The sequence below is a fragment of the Cibotium barometz genome, chromosome 56 (assembly GCF_041138505.1).
Source record: "Cibotium barometz isolate CiBa-2024 chromosome 56, ASM4113850v1, whole genome shotgun sequence".
In the NCBI taxonomy this organism is placed as follows: Eukaryota; Viridiplantae; Streptophyta; class Polypodiopsida; order Cyatheales; family Cibotiaceae; genus Cibotium; species Cibotium barometz.
This window is the reverse complement of record NC_141101.1, coordinates 37,607,554-37,628,842: the sequence shown is the minus strand read 5'-3', so window position 1 is coordinate 37,628,842 and position 21,289 is coordinate 37,607,554. Positions and strand designations below refer to the sequence as shown.

At 44.6% G+C, this 21,289-nt stretch overlaps 1 protein-coding gene across 4 annotated transcripts in view; it reads right to left on the bottom strand.

Annotated features, from left to right (window-relative positions):
- The window catches only part of LOC147607190 (SET domain-containing protein), a 94,586-nt gene extending 75,772 nt beyond the window's left edge, over positions 1-18,814 (bottom strand). The window contains exons 1-5 of one of the 4 annotated variants that reach the window (XR_015264813.1): positions 18,747-18,814; positions 18,576-18,651; positions 14,283-14,376; positions 8,016-8,193; positions 7,779-7,884 (exon numbers count right to left, since the gene is read on the bottom strand). Coding sequence is in view for 3 of the 4 variants with exons in the window: in XM_086790944.1 (XP_086647070.1) it covers positions 7,779-7,884; positions 8,016-8,193; positions 14,283-14,376; positions 18,576-18,651; positions 18,747-18,751 (459 nt within the window). In the remaining variant the exon portion in view is untranslated. The other 3 variants (XM_086790944.1, XM_086790945.1, XM_086790946.1) reach the window with 3 other exon arrangements.
- Between the last annotated feature and the right edge of the window lie 2,475 nt (positions 18,815-21,289).

The window sequence follows — 21,289 nt, the reverse complement described above, 5'->3', positions numbered from 1 at the left end:
GAAGTAAACCAGCCTTCTTTGTATGTGGAACCTCTACTTTTTGACAAATCTTACAGGCTTGTACATGTGCATAGACATCACGCCTCATCTTTGGCTAATAAAAGGACCGTTCTAATTTCTCGAGGGTACTGTTGATACCCCTATGTCCTCCAACTAAGGAGTCATGGGCATCGTGGAGAAGAGCGGAACGCTCTTCTCGAATGACACAGAGGCGTTCTTGAAGAACAACCAACCGTTCTGGATGGAATAATGACGTGGCTCAGAATGGAGGGCCAAACTATACCGAGTACCAAACTCAGGGGAGTCGACATATTGGTCTTTCAAACTATCTAAGTCCTTCCCCGTGATTTCGAGAATGGTAGATTCTTGGACCGCCTGGATGCTGGCTTTCCGACTAAGAGCATCTGCTACTGGGTTATGCTTACCAGGGATATATTCAATCATTCCTCCAAACTGTTGGAAGAGTTGACTCCACCTGGCCTGTCGATCACTCCACTGGGCACTAGGCATAGTTTGAAGCCACTTGTGGAACACTACCAACTTCCTCTTGGGAACTTCTTCAATGTCTTGTGTTCCTTTCCTTGGACTATGCACCTTCATTTGGGATTGAATCAGTGTTTAGCCTTGCTAAGCCTGATGCTCTAATACCAATGTCACATGTGGAAGCTCTAGGAGTCTTCTTTCATCCCTAAACACCATCCTGGAACATGCTTGATGCAAAACGCATACAGAAGAGGCCCTACTGAGTGTTACAATATCCGGTGGATGCTAGTAGAGGCCCTACAAAGTCCATACATATGTCGATGAAAGGTCCGTCGGGAATAGGCAAAGGTTGAAGTAAACCAGCCTTCTTTGTATGTGGAACCTCTACTTTTTGACAAATCTTACAGGCTTGTACATGTGCATAGACATCACGCCTCATCTTTGGCCAATAAAAGGACCGTTCTAATTTCTCGAGGGTACTGTTGATACCCCTATGTCCTCCAACTAAGGAGTCATGGGCATCGTGGAGAAGAGCGGAACGCTTTTCTCGAATGACACAGAGGCGTTCTTGAAGAACAACCAACCGTTCTAGATGGAATAATGGCCTGGCTCAGAATGGAGGACCAAACTGTACTGAGTACCAAACTCAGGGGAGTCGACATATTGGTCTTTCATACTATCTAAGTCCTTCCCCGTGATTTCGAGAATGGTAGATTCTTGGACCGCCTGGATGCTGGCTTTCCGACTAAGAGCATCTGCTACTGGGTTATGCTTACCAGGGATATATTCAATCATTCCTCCAAATTGTTGGAAGAGTTGACTCCACCTAGCCTGTCGATCACTCCACTGGGCACTAGGCATAGTTTGAAGCCACTTGTGGAACACTACCAACTTCCTCTTGGGAACTTCTTCAATGTCTTGTGTTCCTTTCCTTGGACTATGCACCTTCATTTGGGATTGAATCAGTGTTTAGCCTTGCTAAGCCTGATGCTCTAATACCAATGTCACATGTGGAAGCTCTGGGAGTCTTCTTTCATCCCTAAACACCATCCTGGAACATGCTTGATGCAAAACGCATACAAAAGAGGCCCTACTGAGTGTTACAATATCCGGTGGATGCTAGTAGAGGCCCTACAAAGTCCATACATATGTCGATGAAAGGTCCGTCGGGAATAGGCAAAGGTTGAAGTAAACCAGCCTTCTTTGTATGTGGAACCTCTACTTTTTTGACAAATCTTACAGGCTTGTACATGTGCATAGACATCACGCCTCATCTTTGGCCAATAAAAGGACCGTTCTAATTTCTCGAGGGTACTGTTGATACCCCTATGTCCTTCAACTAAGGAGTCATGGGCATCGTGGAGAAGAGCGGAACGCTTTTCTCGAATGACACAGAGGCGTTCTTGAAGAACAACCAACCGTTCTAGATGGAATAATGGCCTGGCTCAGAATGGAGGACCAAACTGTACTGAGTACCAAACTCAGGGGAGTCGACATATTGGTCTTTCATACTATCTAAGTCCTTCCCCGTGATTTCGAGAATGGTAGATTCTTGGACCGCCTGGATGCTGGCTTTCCGACTAAGAGCATCTGCTACTGGGTTATGCTTACCAGGGATATATTCAATCATTCCTCCAAACTGTTGGAAGAGTTGACTCCACCTAGCCTGTCGATCACTCCACTGGGCACTAGGCATAGTTTGAAGCCACTTGTGGAACACTACCAACTTCCTCTTGGGAACTTCTTCAATGTCTTGTGTTCCTTTCCTTGGACTATGCACCTTCATTTGGGATTGAATCAGTGTTTAGCCTTGCTAAGCCTGATGCTCTAATACCAATGTCACATGTGGAAGCTCTGGGAGTCTTCTTTCATCCCTAAACACCATCCTAGAACATGCTTGATGCAAAACGCATACAGAAGATAGAGAAGAGAGAGAGAGAGAGAGAGAGAGAGAGAGAGAGCTAAGTATTTGGTATATTCATAATGTACGAAAAGGTGTACCAAGTCTCATAGCCATAGATTGCCTCTTCAAAAGGTAGAAATACCTAATCTAGTTCCTAATCTATGACTCGGTCCACTCGAGACTGAATGAATCAAAACGATGAGCAAACATGCCTTAAATAGGCCTTGGAAGTGCCTAGTGGACTGGCCGACAACGGGTCGGCCAGGTCCTGGACAAATAATCCACGAATTGCTACAATCGACTGGACCTAAACCTTTTATGCACTAGTCGACAGCCCTCCCTTGTCCTCCACCAGTCCTTCACTGACCAGACCAACAACATATGCTCCAAAATCTGGTTCTTTATCCGTTGCCCCTCAAGGATTAGTCCTAGGATCAACCTGCACATGTCTTGCACATGCCATTGCTAGAGTCCACTATGCTCAAAATACAAGGAAAAGATTTAGATAGTATGACAGGTTTAAAGAAGGACTTTGTTGTGTGTTACAACGGTCAACCTATTGCATGCTACATCCCAAGTGTCTAGTGGGAACTCCTAAGGGACATCAAGTAGACCAAAAAGGAATCAAACATACAAGTGGTCATTCAACGAATACTTCAACGGTGCACATCAACATTGAATCCACCGCTAGTCACTACTATCAGTGCTCACCTAACACTCTCCACGCTTACGAAAGGACTCTCCACAGTGGGGAGCGGGACTCATCTTGTAGTTCTCTTTATTGAGTACTTGATCATTGTTGTATTAGTGGAGTGTAATGTCTTGTCTTCCCATTTGGCTTCTAGCAGAGAGAACCTGTGTAGGACTGTGACCATTGCTACGTGTGTACAGTGCAGTGAGTAGCCTTGTAACAGTGATGAGCGGTTAATGGTTTGAGCCCCGAGTATTGTGCATTCCATTATGCCTTGTTAACTTGTCTATAATGTTTGTTGAATGAGAAAGCTTAAGTGTGTTCATCTATGTAAGTTTCAATCTTGCAACTCCACGAGTGGAACCCACCTTCTTTCCCCTTTATTATACCGGGTCGTCAAGTTTGCTAACCTAGGTAGAAAATGGATGTTTTTGAATAGTTCTTTGGCAAGAATCTAAAACCAAAAGGAACCATGATGACTGAATGGAATCTTTATAAGAAGCTTTGGCCAAAGAGTTAGCACCCGAATTGGCAGAAGGGTTCATGGCAGCTACAACTACAAAGCCCATAGACCAAGGTAAGAAAGCGGAAAGTTCACCCGAGGTTGAAGCTCAGTACGAAGGAGTTTAAATGGATGCCAGAGAGCTTCCAAGACCGGAAGTGGCATATCGTTTCCCATGGTGTGAAGTGTAGACCCTTGGAGATCCAGAGGATGTGCTACTGTCGGCGGTGGTAGAGTCAAAGGCAGCACAAGAAGCAATCCTTGAAGACCAACTATTGCCCATGATGCAATTGTCACAGCCAGCTTCCCATAACCAGCAAATTACCGAGTTGGTGGGTTTCTCCACATCCCATTTGGAGGAGGGTGAGATTTAGAGGAGCAGGTCAACTTGTCAGTTCTTGAGGAGTCTCTCTCTAAATGCAATGAGGAGGAGGATGAGACTATAAGTGATTCAACAATTCCCATGGTTCACTCCATTAGCGTTTCTATTTGGATCGAAGCCCGTGTGTTGGGAGCAAAGCCAGAGCCTATGAGTAGATGAGACCCAAGGAGCAAAGGTGCATGTTCCAATCTAAGAGATGAGTTCTCCCATAATCTTTACCTTTAAAAATATCCCAACTGGTAGACCTTCTGCCAAATGTGCTTTGGCATGTCCCCCCATTTGCTCAATTCCTGTTGCATGCGCGGAAGCCTTGCTGTACTGATCCACAGTCCTAAGCTTGATTAAGAACATTGATGCTGAATTAAGATGATTAAGACAGAGGAGAGAGAAGAAGAAAGAGATCTGGTGTCAGGGTTTTCTTTTATTCATATGATACAAAAACGTTGCTTTAATGCTTATACATGACTTAGGCCTTTGGTCAGCCCCATAGGGGTGACCCTAGCCCCTTTCTACATGACTTATATTGATGCTAATGATGAACTACTGAAAATACTTGATGAATGAAATTATGAATGAATGATTAACTTCATGCTTATATATATGTTGAGAGATGCAATCGGCCAGCTGTAGTGTTGTCGGCCTACTGCCTATACAAAGAATATGTTGAATTGTTGATTAAATGATGTGCTTATCTTCTGCCTTGTCCTCGCCAGCTGCCTTTCACACTGGCACTTGGTTGCTTGCTCCTTTGACTTCATGCCGGAAGCCGACTGAGTGCTACAGGTTGCCGACGGGTCATCAAGCCCTTTTGATGCTTTAGATGATGGTAATACTGATGAAAAGGCTTATGATGCTATCTTAACTATTGACTAATTAGGGATTAAGAATGTTCATGCCGAAGATTAGCCATGGCACGAGCGTGCACGTGACATTCCCTTCTACTAAACTTAATGATGGGGTGGACGCTCTGTCATCCTTCCTCCCTGGACTACTACTGGCTTTGTCCTTCTACTGACTTTGACTTAAACTAACGGATATTTTTGTCTAGACACCTTCACTCTTAATCTCAACTTCCAAGTCTTGTTGAAGAACTAAGCATCTGTTCCACGGCTGTCCCCATGTCTTCTTTTCCCTTACCCTTAACACAACAGTGGGTCACCTGTCGCAAAAACTGATCATGTCTATCGCTTGGCCTTTGAAATTGATCTGAGACCTTAATGATGTACTAGTTCCGCGTACACACCCTCAAGGAATGCTTCCTTTGGCTTCGCCTATTGTTGCAGACCACTCCATCTACTACCCTATTGCATTCTTTCTGTTGAAACTATGCACCTTCCTTGGGACAATGCTTAGTGGGCTAAGCCTGAATGCTTTGATACCAATGTTGTATGCGCGGAAGCCTTGCTATATTGATCCACAGTCCTAAGCTTGATTAAGAACATTAATGCTGAATTAAGATGATTAAGACAGAGGAAATGAAATGAAATGAAATGTTATATTAACGTCTTCGAAAGGCCAAAGTGACCTATGAGACCAAAGTTACAACCATGTGACATCTGATACACTATCTGGAAAAGAAAAGAGATAGCCCCACAATACATCAATAGGGGGGAAGCTAATGCTACTAGTCAAAATGGGGTACATGAGTACATGGATACCTCAATACATGAATATGGGGGAGTACAAAAAAGACAATGAGTACAACAGTATATGGCTGGAGTCGTAATCATCCTAGGAGCTCTAGCATGGGTCTCTGCTGAATGGCCTGGATATCTGCCATAGTGAGATGCCTGATGTCAGGGTTTTCTTTTATTCATATGGTACAAAAACGCTGCTTTAATGCTTGTACATGACTTAGGCCTTTGGTCAGCCCCATAGGGGTGACCCTGGCCCCTTTCTACATGACTTATACTGATGCTAATGATGAACTACTAAAAATACTTGATGAATGAAATTATGAATGAATGATTAACTTCATGCTTATAGATATGTTGAGGGATGCAGTCTAGTCGACCACTTGTGGTGCTGTCGCCCTCCAGCTTGGACAAAGAATATGCTGAATTTGCCGATAAATGCTGGGCTTATCTTCTGCCTTGTCCTCGCCTGATGCCTTTCACACTGGCACTTGGCTGCCTGCTGCCTTGACTTCCTCCTGGCTACTGACTAAATGTTGTAGGTTGCCGACAGGTCATCAAGCCCTTATGATGCTTTAGATGACGGTAATACTAATGAAGATGCTTCTTATGCTAGCGTAACTACTGATTAATCGGGGATTAAGAATGCTCATGCCGAAGATTAGCCATGGCACTGGCATGCACATGACAATTCCAAACATAATGACGTGAACGAAATTTTCATCGGAGTTGGGCCAAAAATAGTAATCCTCCTAGATTTTAGGAGTGTGATCCTTTGTATTCCAAGATAATCCCCCATTGCCAAAGCTTGTACTTTCCAAATATTTAGACGTCCTGGAGTCCACCAAACCCCTTTCATACTGGGAAATGTCCAGGCTGGTGACATGATCCATGTTTTTGCTTAGTGTTAAAATCATCAATTAAGGCTTCCGCTACCAGCACGCATGCAACACTTATGAAGTGAGATTGGTAGACAAGTGCAAAAGATAAGTAGACAAGCACATCATCATGAAGTTATTGAGAAGCTACTTGAAATAGCCAGAAAAGCAACATGTTTTCAAAGTTGTGGTTTAGATCCACTGAAGACAATCTTGTATGCAAGAAGGTGTCAACGAAGACACCCTGCCCTCCTATTCCATATAGGCTTGCATCAGGCAACAAATGCATGTCATGACTACTGAGGATGTACAAGGTATGGTAGATAGAGAAAGACCATTGTAAGACCTCACTTATGAAGGGGCACAATTGTGTACTATGAACAATGAGGATTAGGGTTTTCACAGGATAGAGTAGGTGCATGCCTATGATGGCTTAGAAAGTGCCGGAGACATCATGTATGTTAGAAAAATCTGGTGTTAGGACACCATTAGTCAATGTTGAAAATGGGGGAAACTATGGATGTGTGTGGGGGAATTGGCAAGAGCGGGAGCAAGATAAAACCAGCCACTTTGGGTCACCTTTGGGCAGCAGGCACTGAGGCACCCAAAACAGCCCAGCTAGATGCCCAAAGGGCCAACCATGTCCGGCTCTGTGAAGGTGAGCCAGGTTAAGACAGAAAATGCGGTTGATTCCTGCCGAGAAAGAAAGGAAGATATATTAAACATCTACTAAAGACCCAATGGGCCTATGAGACCAAAGTGATACAATAATTTCCATGGTATATTCATCATGGAATGGAAAATAAAATAGAAACAGAACAAAACTCACACTCGAGTGATACAAAACTGTCCATGGAAATCTCATCATGGAATACGAGGAACATGAAACATGAGAGGAGCATCAACTCCCATTAGATGGTACACCACTCTCCAAAATATTAAGCATGGGGCTAATGAGTATGGCTGAGAGAGGTCTCCCTCAGCTACATCACGTGGAAAGGTAGCTCGATGGTGATGGAGCATGTCCTGGATCTGGAGCTGATGAGGGAACATATGTACACGAGCAAGCTGCACTCAAGGTAAAGCAATTGATCCAACTCCCATTGGTTTTTGTAACAAGCTTAACGCAGTTGACACTCACTCACAAGAACACCCCAATTGCAAATTCCTCTACAAGCAAGTGGCGCAGTTTCTTGTAGTTTTGCAGACTTGTGGTTAAATCGCTCAATCATTAGTCTTATATGAACAGTAGTAAACATTTCCTAGATATTAAAAATGGTCCTAAGCAACTTGACTTTAGTGTACCTGTATTTTTGTGGCATTGTAAAGGGCAGTACCCTTAAGTTCTTGAAGTTCTCTCTCTGTAAACCAAAGTGGTGTTCCAAAACTCGTAGGTAAAACATCAAGATAGCTAACAATTGTGGCTAAGGAGCATAGCATGACTCCAAGTCAAAGGGCATGCACAAGAAACAAAAGCAAGGCAATCCATGCTCATTAATTGTCAAAGAGAGGTAATATCTAGACAAGATTTGTGTGGGATACGGTGCCCAAAAGGAAGAAGATTCACGGATACGTTCCACCATTAAGTAAAGAATCATGAGCAACCTATCATCCACATCTCCATCTTCAAACAGCTTCGCATATACCTTCCCAAACTCGGGATCCTGAAGAACACTCATTGGTGTGATCGCTAAGTAGAGGGGAGTAACCATAAGCACACCTGTCCAAAAGCAATGCAATTGAGAAAGTCAGATTCCTTCAAAAGTTCCAAGTAAACGAAAAAAAAAAAAAAGCAAGGGCAGTCAAGTTTGCAAATGCTTTCAAAATAAATGATGATTGGATGTTTGCCAAAAATTTGAAATACATGTTCCCCTTTTTGGAACTTGTGTTGATTGTCACATGCTGCATTTTCACTCTAAGCAAATTAAATACACTTATATCTCTCACATATTTATAAAACTATCCATGTACGCATCTGTCTATCTAGATCTATCAATCTGTATTTCCATATTTGTATCGCATCAATACAATCCCATTAAAGGTTGTGCATATACATGGTTGGGTGTATTTGTAAATGTTGAAGTTGTTCGGCATTGCAAAGTGTAAAATCATAGCTTGGGGCTTTCGATGTACATGCAAGTAGTATATACCAAGTATTGAAGTAGCATTATGAGCACAAAATGATACACAATATGCAATGAATCAAGGAACTCAATGAATTATAGCTCTGATTAAAATTTACATGAATAAGTGTTGCCCCTTTTACAAGTACAGCCTGTCTCTAAAGGGTTCAGAAGGCCTAAACAGTACTAACACAAGCATGCTTAGGGGCGTCTACAACCCAATGTTTGCCTCACTGTCCCACCCTCTCAATAGGAAGGACTGGCTCCTGCATCATCTCTTCCGACCTCTCTATGCACTGAAGTGAAATAACTCCATCCTCATTCCAATGTATTTCAATGGCCTGCAGGGGTACACCAATGCACCAAAATACTCCTAGCCAAGAGACACGTCAAACTAATAAAGAGCCCAATTCAAGAACCGTGTATTGTACCCAATGGGTCGATGCCATGTGTCATTGTAAACCTATATAAGGGCGTAACCTGATGACTGTTGTATGAAGTCAATATACCTCATTGTACCAAAACCGTATTGGAGTTATTCCATGTTTTATGAAGCATCTATACTCCATTCACATTAATATAATGGATCTAGTTTACATAACGTTGTTTGTATTATATGAGTGAAATATGAGCGAGATGTGTGTTATGGTATTGTTCAAGTTAAAAGCCTTTCCAAAACATGTGTTGTTGGGAGCTTTGCCTTAGAGCCGCGAAGTGCAACTTCCCAACCAGTTGTGGGTGTGCTAGCCCACCATCATCCATGTCCTCACTCCAATGTCACACAGAACAGCTCCATAGGCATAAGTGTGACGTATTCCTCCCCTCTCATCTCATCACCTGTGAAGTGATTCCAAAAAATGAACTGCCTAGCTATTTCATTCTAATGCCTGACAGAAATATCGCAGCATGACGACATCACATCCAAAGAAACGAGGGGTCATGAAGCTCCCCAACTGCTGAGCGTTTGTGCCCCCTTGCTGCCTTCTCCTCCTTGGTGCGCACACCACCTTCCCCCCCCCCACCCCCCGGGCCCACGCACGGCGCCCCGCCCAACGCCAAAAACCCAAGGGCGGGTGAACCACTAACTTTACAGAAAGAAAGAAAGTTATATTGTGTGTCTTCAAAAGACAATAAAGTCTATGAGACATAAGGGATTACAAAGATTGTGTGTGACAAAAAAAAACTGGTAAACACAGAAAAAAGACAAAATAATGCTACCTAGAAGCCGAGCTTGCGACCCTCTTTGCCGAGATTGAAAGAGACACCAAGACGACCGTCATTGCCAAAATCTTCGGGTCACATCCGTCCCGTATCCAAGCCCATGATTAGGTGTTGGCGTCGCCCTCTGACTTCGCACTCCACTTCAAAGATATGAGGTTTTACTTGCGAGAGGGTTTCCTTCCAAGTAGACTTAGATGCTGAGGAAGCAGCCTTAAAGGTGTTGAAGGGCAAACCCTTCCTGTTGGGCCCAAGGAAAATGTTCTTCGTACCATACATCAGCTATTTCGACCTTGTTGAAGAAGACCGGAACCACTTCTCTTACACTCACATTCCCAGGGCTTCCATGTCACGTGCACACTCTCCCAAGTGTGACGTGGACATGTTTCTACCCATTGGCTAGCTCAAAGGTTGCATACATGCCCGGATTTATGTGTTTGTAAGGGCTATTGTGCCAAATCTTTGTAATATTGTCCAAGCACCCGATGACCAGCCCAATGTGGACATTTATTGGGTTATTGTGTGAACACACCTAGTTGGGCATCATTATTAGGGTTGGTAGAGTTGGTAGCCAACTCACCAGCATTAGACACCATAAATAGGAGTCTAGGCTTTAGCCATATTGATTCATCGATCCTCATTGAGTCATTGAGAACTCAGGAGTAATGCTACCATTGGGTATCTCTGCTCAGCATGTATAGATTTCATGTTAGTAATACATGGTAGATTAGGACATCCCTCTCTACTGTGTATTGGGCATGAAGAAGCAGCAGTTTCAGCAATGCAGTATAGGTTTAGGAAGCATTGTATACATTTCATGTTAGCAATAAATGGTAGATTAGGTCATCTCTCTCTACTATGTATTGATCATGAAGAAGCAGCAGTTTGAGCATGGGTTTAAGTCTTTGATTAGGCACTAATCATAATCAATCGATTCATAAACACGCTTCCGCAAGCACCCATGTTACATTCCACATACGTATTGGCTGATGCTGGAGGCCATTGGGTCAACTTTCTACAAGTGCCCCTATCCCTACTTTGCCGACCTCTACCGCCCAGGTGGTCTCTGCCTGTCCCCAGGCTAATGGTGCTTGCTCATGACTGTGAGCTTCTCGAGGACTTTGTGCTGTTTCAGGGACCTTGGAGCAATGTATGGCGATTGCAAGTAGACCTGATCAGTGCCAGGTCTGTCACCAACAGGGGCACTTTACCATGGATTGCCCGTCTCAACTGACGTTCCACCAAGAGTCACGAGTCGTCTCTCATGGCCGCCCTCTTGGTGAGAATGCTGGGACACAAGATCATGCATCACCCAAAGACAATGTACTGCATGATGATGTACTGGGTCAGAGTGATGAGGTTGCTGAGTCATCTTCACAGAAGAATTTTGCATCAGGCTAGAATGACTTTGTTGAGTCCTCCCTGCTTGGGTTGGACAAAGTCTGTAGAATGTGGGGGATCATGTAGATGCACACCAAGACATGCTGCCCTCTCTTGAGGCTTTGCAGGGTGTACAGCATGATGTATCTGGTCACGATGTCTTGCAAGGCACTCATGTATTGCGCACGTATGCAGAGACTGTGCAGTCCTAGATGTGTAGCCACCAAGGGTGCCCACAGTGAGCATTGAGCACTGTTCCTGCTCGACCATCCTGGCTGGATCATCCTGGACCATCCAGTTGGGTCATCTTGGGCCATCCTGGCTGGACCATCCAGTGGCCCCGCAACAACGGAACTCCAAAGAATCTCCAAGGAGCGCACCAACGGATACATGGGAGGTGCACGCACCAATAGGCACCACACTGTCACACTATTTGGCATCTTCCAAAGATAGGAGATACTCACCAACAGCATCCTTGAAAACGATGTGACTCTCCGAGTCTCCACACAATTAAAGAGACATCAATGGAACCGTTGGGGATCCTACTCTATATACATCTTTTCAGCTCAGTCCGCATTGTTATTGTCGTCTCTTTCATTGAGTCATGTAGTCAGTGTGTCATTCCGTCCAGACTCCAGTGTGTTGTCCATCTCACTGTGGCCACTGCTGGGTATGCATGGTGCAGTGAGGGGCATGTAACAGCTTCTTTGAAGTAATACAAGTACTGTTTACAGGATTCTTTTCATTGTACTATGCTTACATTCAAGTCTGTTTAAAGTGTTACATTGTGTCTTGAGTATCGAGGACTCCCAAACATGGTGTCCAGAGAAGAACCACCACTTTAATGTGACCGAGGATTTCACCGGTGGCTCACTTCAACTAGCTCACACAGGTGAGGATTCTTGGCTTTTATGATCATCATCAGCACATTGACCCTCCCCCAGCCAAGGTGGCCTGTAACAGGTCTTGGCGGCTATGGTTTCAGAAAAGCCGACCTTTGATGCGGGTCCTGAGGGACCCTGGCAAGTGGGAGTGGCAGGACCCTTCAGCTCATAGATCCCGACCCCCCCCCCCCCTTCTTTCATTACACAACAAGGATGAGGCGTAGGGTTTAGATGCATGTGATAGACGGCACCCCAGCAGCAGCAGACCATTTCCTCCTTGGGCATTTCCTCCCGCTTCCTTGGAGATTTTGGAAGCATATGTGGCTCTTCCTTTGGCAGTTAGCCCGGCGCAGCCTTGCTGTCAGCACTTGGTTAGAGGATGGTTGGCGCACGTTATGGCCACTCCCTGGAGTTGAATGACGCTGCCTTGGGGACTTGTCCCAAAGAGCAATAGGTTTAGTAGAGGATTCTTTCACTCTGCACGACAGTGCGGTCTGCTCCACACATTATCACATGAGGGGCAGTAGCCTAGGTGACAGAGGCCACCCTGCTCTCTTCTACGAGGAGCAAGAGGAAAGGCTCTGCAACTGTCCTAATGGAGGATAGTTGCAGTTTCTACTCACAACCTGTCTTCAGAGTCCTGGTCTCAAGCACCTGTCATAGAAGGGAGATCATCAGCAGCATTGCTGCATGGCATATATGGTGGGCCCGTTGCAGTGAGGCCATCGAGGACATTCTCACCCCCCAACTGAGTCCATTCGGACTCATATCATTCATACCCTCCATTTGGACTGATATCATTCATACCCTCCCGGGGGCCCATTGCAGTGAGGCCATCGAGGGCATTCTCACCCCCCAACTGAGTCCATTCGGACTCATACCCTCCCGGGGGCCGCCGGGCCCGGGGGGGGGGGGGGGGGGGGGGGGGGGGGGGGGGGGGGGGGGGGGGGGATCGCATGCATAGGTGGCAAGAGGCTTTTTTGCGCACATGGCACCAGGGTCCCTTTCTCTCTGATCGGGTCCCAACACACACACACACACACACACACACACACACACACCACCTTATATCTTCCCGCTGAGAGCAGCCAGCCATGGAGAGAACCACCTTCCCCAGCTATACTTTTCACCTCTTTTGAGGGCTCTGAGCATGTAGGAAGGATCTTTTTTCTAGAAAAAAAAATGTGTTGCCCTAAATATCATTAACATGCGCAGCACAAAATACATGCCATGACATTTGTAAACCTGCATGGTGGATGGATGGGGGAGCTTCAATTGGTCAAAAGCATAAAGATCTAATCTCTTCAGTGTGTAGTATGCAAAGGAACATAACGATTTTTGTATCAAAGTATACAGACTTGTTCAGAACAAAGCCTAACATTTCAAGGCTAATCAATCCTTAGTGTCTCAAGCAAGCTACAAACACTCTCCCCCCCAAAACACACATAAACGTGCGCACATATGCAATTGGTTACCTTTGTCAAACCAACCCAAACTTGATGGAGGATTTCATAAAACGTTCTAAAAATTTGAGATTCAAAAAGCAAAGCAGCAGCAAGACTTGGGATTCAAATAGCGTGTTTACATTTATCATTTTTGGTCTTCATTTATTGTTGTTGTAAGCAGAAATTTTTTCCAAGAGAAAGATAACAAGTCTTCACTGCATGATAAATATTCCAAAAATGTCAGCCTTGAACATTGCCATGCATATATTCCTGCATCTAAGATAGCAGTGGGTTGAATTTACTGTTGTTATAAACACAAAAAACTGCCAACAGAAAGATAAGAAGTCTTCGCTAGAGAGTGTGTGTGTGTGTGTGTGTGTGTGTGAAAGTACGCTCTTCATGATAAAATATTCCAAAAATGTCAGCCCCTCTGAACATTGCCATGCACACATTCCTGCATCTAAGAGAGCAATGGGTTGCAATAATGAAGCCATGATCACTATACTGGATTGTACATAAAGGGTAACATGATAGTTCGTCATAACAACAGCTAGCATGTAGAACGAATCTACAGTATCTTAGGTAACCAATCATTCCACACCAACATGCCTTCATATGCTGACATTTTTATGAGACTGCCAAAAACTACAAAATTGGATTTTCATTCAGTATTTTCACCTGGTATGTGAAAGTTAGGATTCAATTATCACACCATGCAGCAAAAAAACACCATATATGCATACTTCCAGAGCTCCTGACCTTCATGGTTGTCGCATACAGAAAAAACACCAAGACCCTTGGATTTTCCCTCTGACTTTTTTATTGTGGAAACTCGCAGCTCTACTCCATTGTCCTACACACATCAGCTAATACGAGTAAGAATTGTTCAACCACTCAAACTTCTCAAATTGAAAGTTATTGTAGCAAACCAGCTCAAGTATGCAAATCTTCTTAGCATTATAAACCAGTCAAGAAATATAAACAAAAGGCCTAAATCATTCAAACCTGCCCTAGTTCAACATATGAGATTTTATCTTAAGAATGTCTTGAAGTAAGATGTGTTGATTGTGCTCCTCTTTGACCTGGTCTATCATAGTTCTTACACTTGCAAAAGAATGGACATGTTAGTGTCATATGCCGTGACCCCATTGTAAGCCCTAGTCCAGGGACATGTTAGGCACGAGCTACATAGGCCACATCTGAAGCCTTAGGTGTCGGTATGTGTCACTTAACCCACTTGGAGAACAAAGCATGTAGGTCATCCTAGGGTAGATGCATTGTAGAAGCATATAGGTAACATAGGTTTAGGCTAGCCTTATGGCCAGCCTTAGGTGGGCTCTAACAAGAGCCACCAATAGCCACAAAAGGCGCCAACACTTGGGCCTTGGCAGTGGCCAGCAATAGAAGCCCCTATGGGCGATCGGCAGACATAAGACCCCAGCCACACGTATGTGAAAGCGATGGCATAAAATGTCATTTTCAGACAGTTGTGGACCTTAATAAACAAGCCGACAGCATGATAGCAAATCGACTTGCAACATGTGCTCATATATAAGCAGCCCTTCAGTCCCTTGCATAAATCATCTCATTCTCTCATATTTCAGCAGTGAAACATATCCTGCTCAACTGAAGTGGTCCAACAAAACACCCTATCATCGTTTGTCGCATCTATGAAAGGATTGGTCTCCCAGGCATAATGATCTCACTGATCAAGTTGGTGACGACTTGTCTATCCATCTTCCCATTGGACTTTGGAGGCTTTGGAAGCTTCAATGATTCAGTTTGTTCCTCACGAGGCATGGATGAAGAACTCAGCAAACAAGTAGTACCCCGACGTCAAGCCATTGAAGGTAGATGAGAACTATCCGGAGAGTCTGGCAAAGAGGACTCCAAGAAGGAGAACATCAACAATGCGAACGGCATCTCTCCTTCCAACTACGCGCAAGCTCAGAATGACAACTACCGGACCACGAGCAAGGCTCTCAATAGTAGCCTCAACCGGATCATCCTTACCCGCATCCAAATGGATGAAAAACCCTCCCCCACATAGGGGCACCGCTTCTTCCCTTGGAATCGTCCAATCCTAGCTCGGAGGCATGAGCCACAGTAGACACCAAATCTCAACGTGTGCTCGAGGTGTACTGTCCACTTTATCCAGACAGAGCAACCCCTCTGCCAAAAGAGCCACCTGTTTGTCCATGGATGCCTTCATGCTGAGAACCAAATCATAGAGTTGTGAATCCATGACGAGTAGCCACGAGCCAGTGAGAAGAGAATCCAAAGACTTCCCTAAACCCGACCTTGTGAACTCCTTGAAGCTAGGGACCCTACAATGCACACAGGTGAAAGAAAAAATTTGCAGGTTTTTTAGGCTCTAATACCAATTGTAGAACTCTTGTGCCTGTGTGCTTGAGAATAAAGCACCAGAATTCAAACCCACAACACACAATAGCTCTGAACTATTGAATTGTATTATGTACAAAAAAATGTGTTACAATTGAACTTCAAGCACAAAAGACAATTGTGAATGTTGACCACAATTCTCAGCCCAATGCTCTACTGTAGTTTCTCCTTGGCCATCCCTTGCACCAAAGAATCGCTCTGTAGACTTGTGCCCTTGCGAGAACGCAGATGGAACTTCCTATACACATAGATATATGCAGCACCAACATTGGTTAGCCACTTTATCTGCTGTCAACCTATTTTAGGATTGCTCCACGGCCTTCTACCCGATCTACTGTCCAATGGTCGACTACCACGTGGCACCTGCGATGGCCACTCTGTTGGCACTGTTGACCGACTACTACTACTGCCCGAAATACCTCTCTCTCTCTCTCTCTTTCTCTCTCTCTCTCTCTCCAGCAGCCGGGCTACTTGAGTGTTCACATGTCCCATGCCATGCGGATTGCGATTGGCCAGATACGGGTTTCTTCCCACCACCTCAGAGTGGAGACAGGTAGAGCTGAGCGCATCTTCAGAGCCGGGAAGCTCGTACAGACACCCAGAGAGGAGAGGATCTGCCAACTATGCCACACAGAGGTTGAGACGGAGGAGCATTACATATGCCGCTGGTTTCACTGTCTATTTCATGACGGATTCGGTCCTCTCTCCAGGATCATTGACTTCCAGGACCAGCGTTGCCTGGGCCTCTTCCTGCTTGAGCTCCACAGACACAGGGACACCTTCTTGAGACACAGGCCCCAGCCACGCCGCCCCCTCCCTCGGCAGCCAACCATCACCAGTTTCTTCCGGACCCAAGAGGTGGAGAACACCGACATAGTGGATCTTGTGTACCCTCCACGAGCTGCTCTGGACCTACCCCGCCCGAGAGGATTTACCTCAGACCGAGCCTCTGCACTCCAGCGTGCCTGACGCCCTCGACCCCCCCCCCCCTGTCGGCCACGATCACCTCATCAGCTCCAGATCCAGGACATGCTCCACCGCCATCGAGCTACCTTTCCACATGACATAGCTGAGGGAGACCTCTCGGCCATAGTCGTCATCCCCATGCTTGACATTTTGGAGAGTGGTATACCATCTACTCAGAGCTGATGTTGCTCCCATGTTTTTATGTTCTTAGTATTCCATGACGAGTTTCCATGGACAGTTTTGTCTCACCCCAATGAGATAGCTATATTTATGCTTTCATTCTATTTTATTTTCCATTCCATGATGAGATATGCCATGGACATTATTGTACCACTTTGGTCTCATAGGCCCATTGGGTCTTTAGTAGACGCTCTCTCTCTCTCTCTCTCTCTCTCTCTCTCTCTCTCTCTCTCTCTCTCTCTCTCTCTCTCTAATTACATATGCCGATGCCCTGTATACTATTAGATTTGGGGGAGGTTCCAATGCCTCTTCCAAGCTGGGTTCGGACCACTTTCCAAGATCATTGACTTCTCGGATCAGAGATGCCTGGGACTTTTTCTTCTAGAGCTCCGCAGACATAGGGAGTCCTTAGTGAGATCCAAATCAGCTGTACTTGCTCGAGGACTAGCACAAAGAGCTCTCACCGACTTCTTCCATACCGGCACTCCAAGGGCTGATCCACCCACCTAACCCAGACCACAGGCTAGTGTAGGAGCTCGGCCGAGAGGTTGACACTCGACAGAGCCACTGAGTTCTGCAAAGCTCAACGCCCCAGACCCCATGGCCCTCGCCCACGGCCAAGCCACCACAGGAGGATCCGGGCCATCATCTGCCATCATCGCAGGGCCTTCTCGCGCCGGCTCAGTTTTACCACCTTGAGCAGTGAGCACCATGTCATAGCGGCCCATGAGGGATGTATTAGGGTGATATGAGAGCTCTCTGCTCATGTACCTAAATCATATTTTATAGTTCTAGATTTTTGTTATCTTTCTTTATTACTATTTTGTACCCAAGATGATGTACCTCATGGATATGATGTAACCTTTTGGTCTCATAGTAGGTTCTCAAAGAGTCAAACAAGCTTAAAGACACAAAGATATGAATATTGCTGCGGAATTGATCCCACGCGCTTTTTCTCTTTGTTTGAAGGTTTTCTTTTCATTTGCTAGACCACAGTTTTGGCTCAAAGACCTCTATGGTCTTCGTGTATGTATTCGCCTCATAAGTCATTTTGGCCTTTCGTAGACATTAATATAACTCTCTCTCTCTCTCATGGGATGAAAAGCCTTAAAAATATGCATGGTCTACTATCAAACAAATCTATGTGCATAATTTCCCTTTTCTAAATTGGATTAAAAACTTCTGTTGCATTAAGAGGCACTGGTTGCATTACGCATAGTTTTATGTGCGAAGACCTTAAAAAACAAAGCAGTCTATGTCCTTTCACTACATGATAAACACAGATGACATTTTCCCTTTCTCTAGCTTTTACTTTTCTTTCAAGTTTATACATACAGAAGGTAGTGACTACAGGTTCTATGCTTCTCTCTTTTATGCTTTTAGTGTCTCGCCTTCTAAAACATAGTTAATTAGCTTACATGGCTAAAAAAAATCCTATTATTTATTTAGAAATAAATTTTGAAATTTGCGCCAAATCAAAAGGTGGGGAGAGAGGATGTTTACTTGCAACCAAAGGATGAATCTGCGCAACCTCTCTTCCAATTCCACTCGGGGCTCCATCGCTACCACCTTCGTGTGTCTAACACAGCAACTCAAGTATGTTTTGGCAAGGTTACTACTGGGGTCATTTCAGACCGCACCCACAGTGTTGGATTCACAAAAAATCATTTTTACCTCATAAATTTTGCTGATTTCGAAGTTGGAATATAACTAAAAAATGTTCGACAATAAAATTTTCAAGGGATGTTGCAAGTATAAATTAAAATTTGCAAGGGGTGTTGCAAGTATATTGCATGACACTAGGGCCATAGTGCTGCACATGAGCACTTAAATAGGTCTTCACTTGGGTGTCATGCCGTACTCCATAGATGATAGATGTATGGTCCTCTCCATAGATGATAGATGTATGGTCCTCTGGTGGTTAAGCCAAACAACCCCCTCTCACTACTAAACAAGAGTTGTTTGTCAAAGAGGGAGAGTATGTGTAGTAGAGTTGTCCAAGAGAGAAAGAGTATATAGGAGAGTTGTCGAGGAGAGAGAAGGAGGCACAGGCTGGCAAGGAGAGAGAAGGAAGCACGTTGTCAAAGAAAGAGAGAGGGGGGACCATAGGTGTCAACAGAGAGAGAACATAATATTTTTGTCAAAGAGAGAGGGTAGGGGAGCACATATGTCAAAAGAGAGAGAGGGAAGCACATGTTGGCAAAGAGAGAAAAGGAAGCACATTGTGTGTGTGTGTGTGTGTGTGTGTGTGTGTGTGAGAGAGAGAGAGAGAGAGAGAGAGAAGACCATGGTGTTGAAAAGAGAGTAGGGAATACTTTTGTCAAGGAGAGAGAGTAGGGGAGCACATATGTCAAAGAGAGAGAGGGAAGCACATGTTGTCGAAGAGAGAGAAGGAAGCACGTTGTCGAGAGAGAGGACCGTAGGAATCAAAGAGAGAGAGTAGGGAATACTTTTGTCAAGGAGAGAGAGTAAGGGAGCACATATGTCGAAGAGAGAGAGGGAGGCATTCACAAGAGAGAAAGGGGACACTTTTTTAAGGAGAGAGAAAGCAGAATTTTTTTTCAAAGAGAGAGAAAGGGGACTCTTTTTGTCGAAGAGGGAGAAAGGGGACTCTTTTTGTCGAAGAGGGACAAAAGGACTCTTTTTGTCGAAGAGGAGAAAGGGGACTCTTTTTGTAGAATATCATGGAGAATTAAGAAAGATGGTGTTGAGGAGAGAGAAGAAGCAAGAGGAGAGAGAGGTTGCGTGTTTGTCTAAGAGAGGGAGAGCTTCTCTCAAAGAGAGAGAAGATATGGCGAGGAGAGAGACTAGAATGTGGCATAAGAGAAAGAGGGGAAAGATGGTGATCTTGGGTGTGTCGACAAGGAGAGAAGAGGGAAGTGCTTCAGGGAGGGAATAATAATAATAATAATGTTAATGGAATGGTGTGTGTGCAGTGACAAGGGGAGAAAAAGAGGCAATATATGAAGTTGGTGAAGAGAGGACGAGAGAAAGAAGTTGTGCCTCTACCTATCAAGACAGTTTTCAGGTGGGAGGGTTTTTTTTATTTAATAAATTCATCAACTCGAGCCCTGCAAAGAGATGTTTTTAGGCCTATGTTGGAGATAAAGCTTGAGTCTGGACTCGTTCACTAGAGGAAGGTGCTCATTAGACAAAAAACAATTGCACTATGCCTTGTGGGTAGGATTTCTTGAACCTTGTAAGGTCCTGCCCATGCAAGTACCAGCTTCTTGGCTCGTTTAACGTATCAACCCTGGTAAAGGAGCACCAAATCACCTTGAGAAAAGCAAAGGCGACGTAAATGCTAGTTGTGCCATGCCTTGCGTCATTACTGCTTAACTTTCCAAGGGCATGGGTTTCTTTGAAGACAAAGAGACAGATGATGGAGGAGGAATGAGAGGCGCCAAACCAAAAGACACAGAGGGCGCCCACCCGGTAGGAGCCATGGTTGAATTTGAAAAATTGACTTATATAAAAATTTGGTGTGTCCACCCTAGAGTGCCCAAAACAAAGATTCGACCTCTACACTCTAGTAACTCTCCTCCTTAGACCATGAAGCACGTAGTAGGGAGCAGCTTTATAAATCTAGTTCCACTTACAAACAATAAAAGATGGAAAATTTTACAAATTAGTCATTAAACAAGTGCTCGGGCTATTATTCGAAGAAGACAACCAATACAATTATATTGGATTTATGAGTGGAGTTAGGGCTAAAATGAGTCAAAAATGTATTGAGCAAAGCCTTAGACCCCATGTTATATACCCGCCTTCCTGAAGGCGACGAACCCATCCTTGAGTCACTAGTGCGAGCAATGTCATATGACCTGAAGTTGTTCATAAAGCCTTGATGGAGTGAGGGAGTTACCGGTTTTTGTCATCTAAGGGTTGTGATGCCAAAATCTTGTTTATGTCATGTCCTCAAAGGTAACCAATCTATGACCATGAAAGTGTATAACTTTATAATACAAGCGTAGTTGTTAATGAAACATGGGGTCTTTGTTGATGTTAAAGAAGAGCTCTTCCCTGTTTGACCAAAAATGACGTGGTACCATGTTGAGGGTGAGGATGAGTAAATCAAAGAATCGGCAGAGCAGGAATCGGCAAGTGGGAACAAGCACTACATGATCTGGGACGTTGCCCATATATGGAACAAGCTTTAGTGAATGTAAACTCTAGTCGATGAAAGCCTCCTCTTGTATGCCCATATATGGAACAAG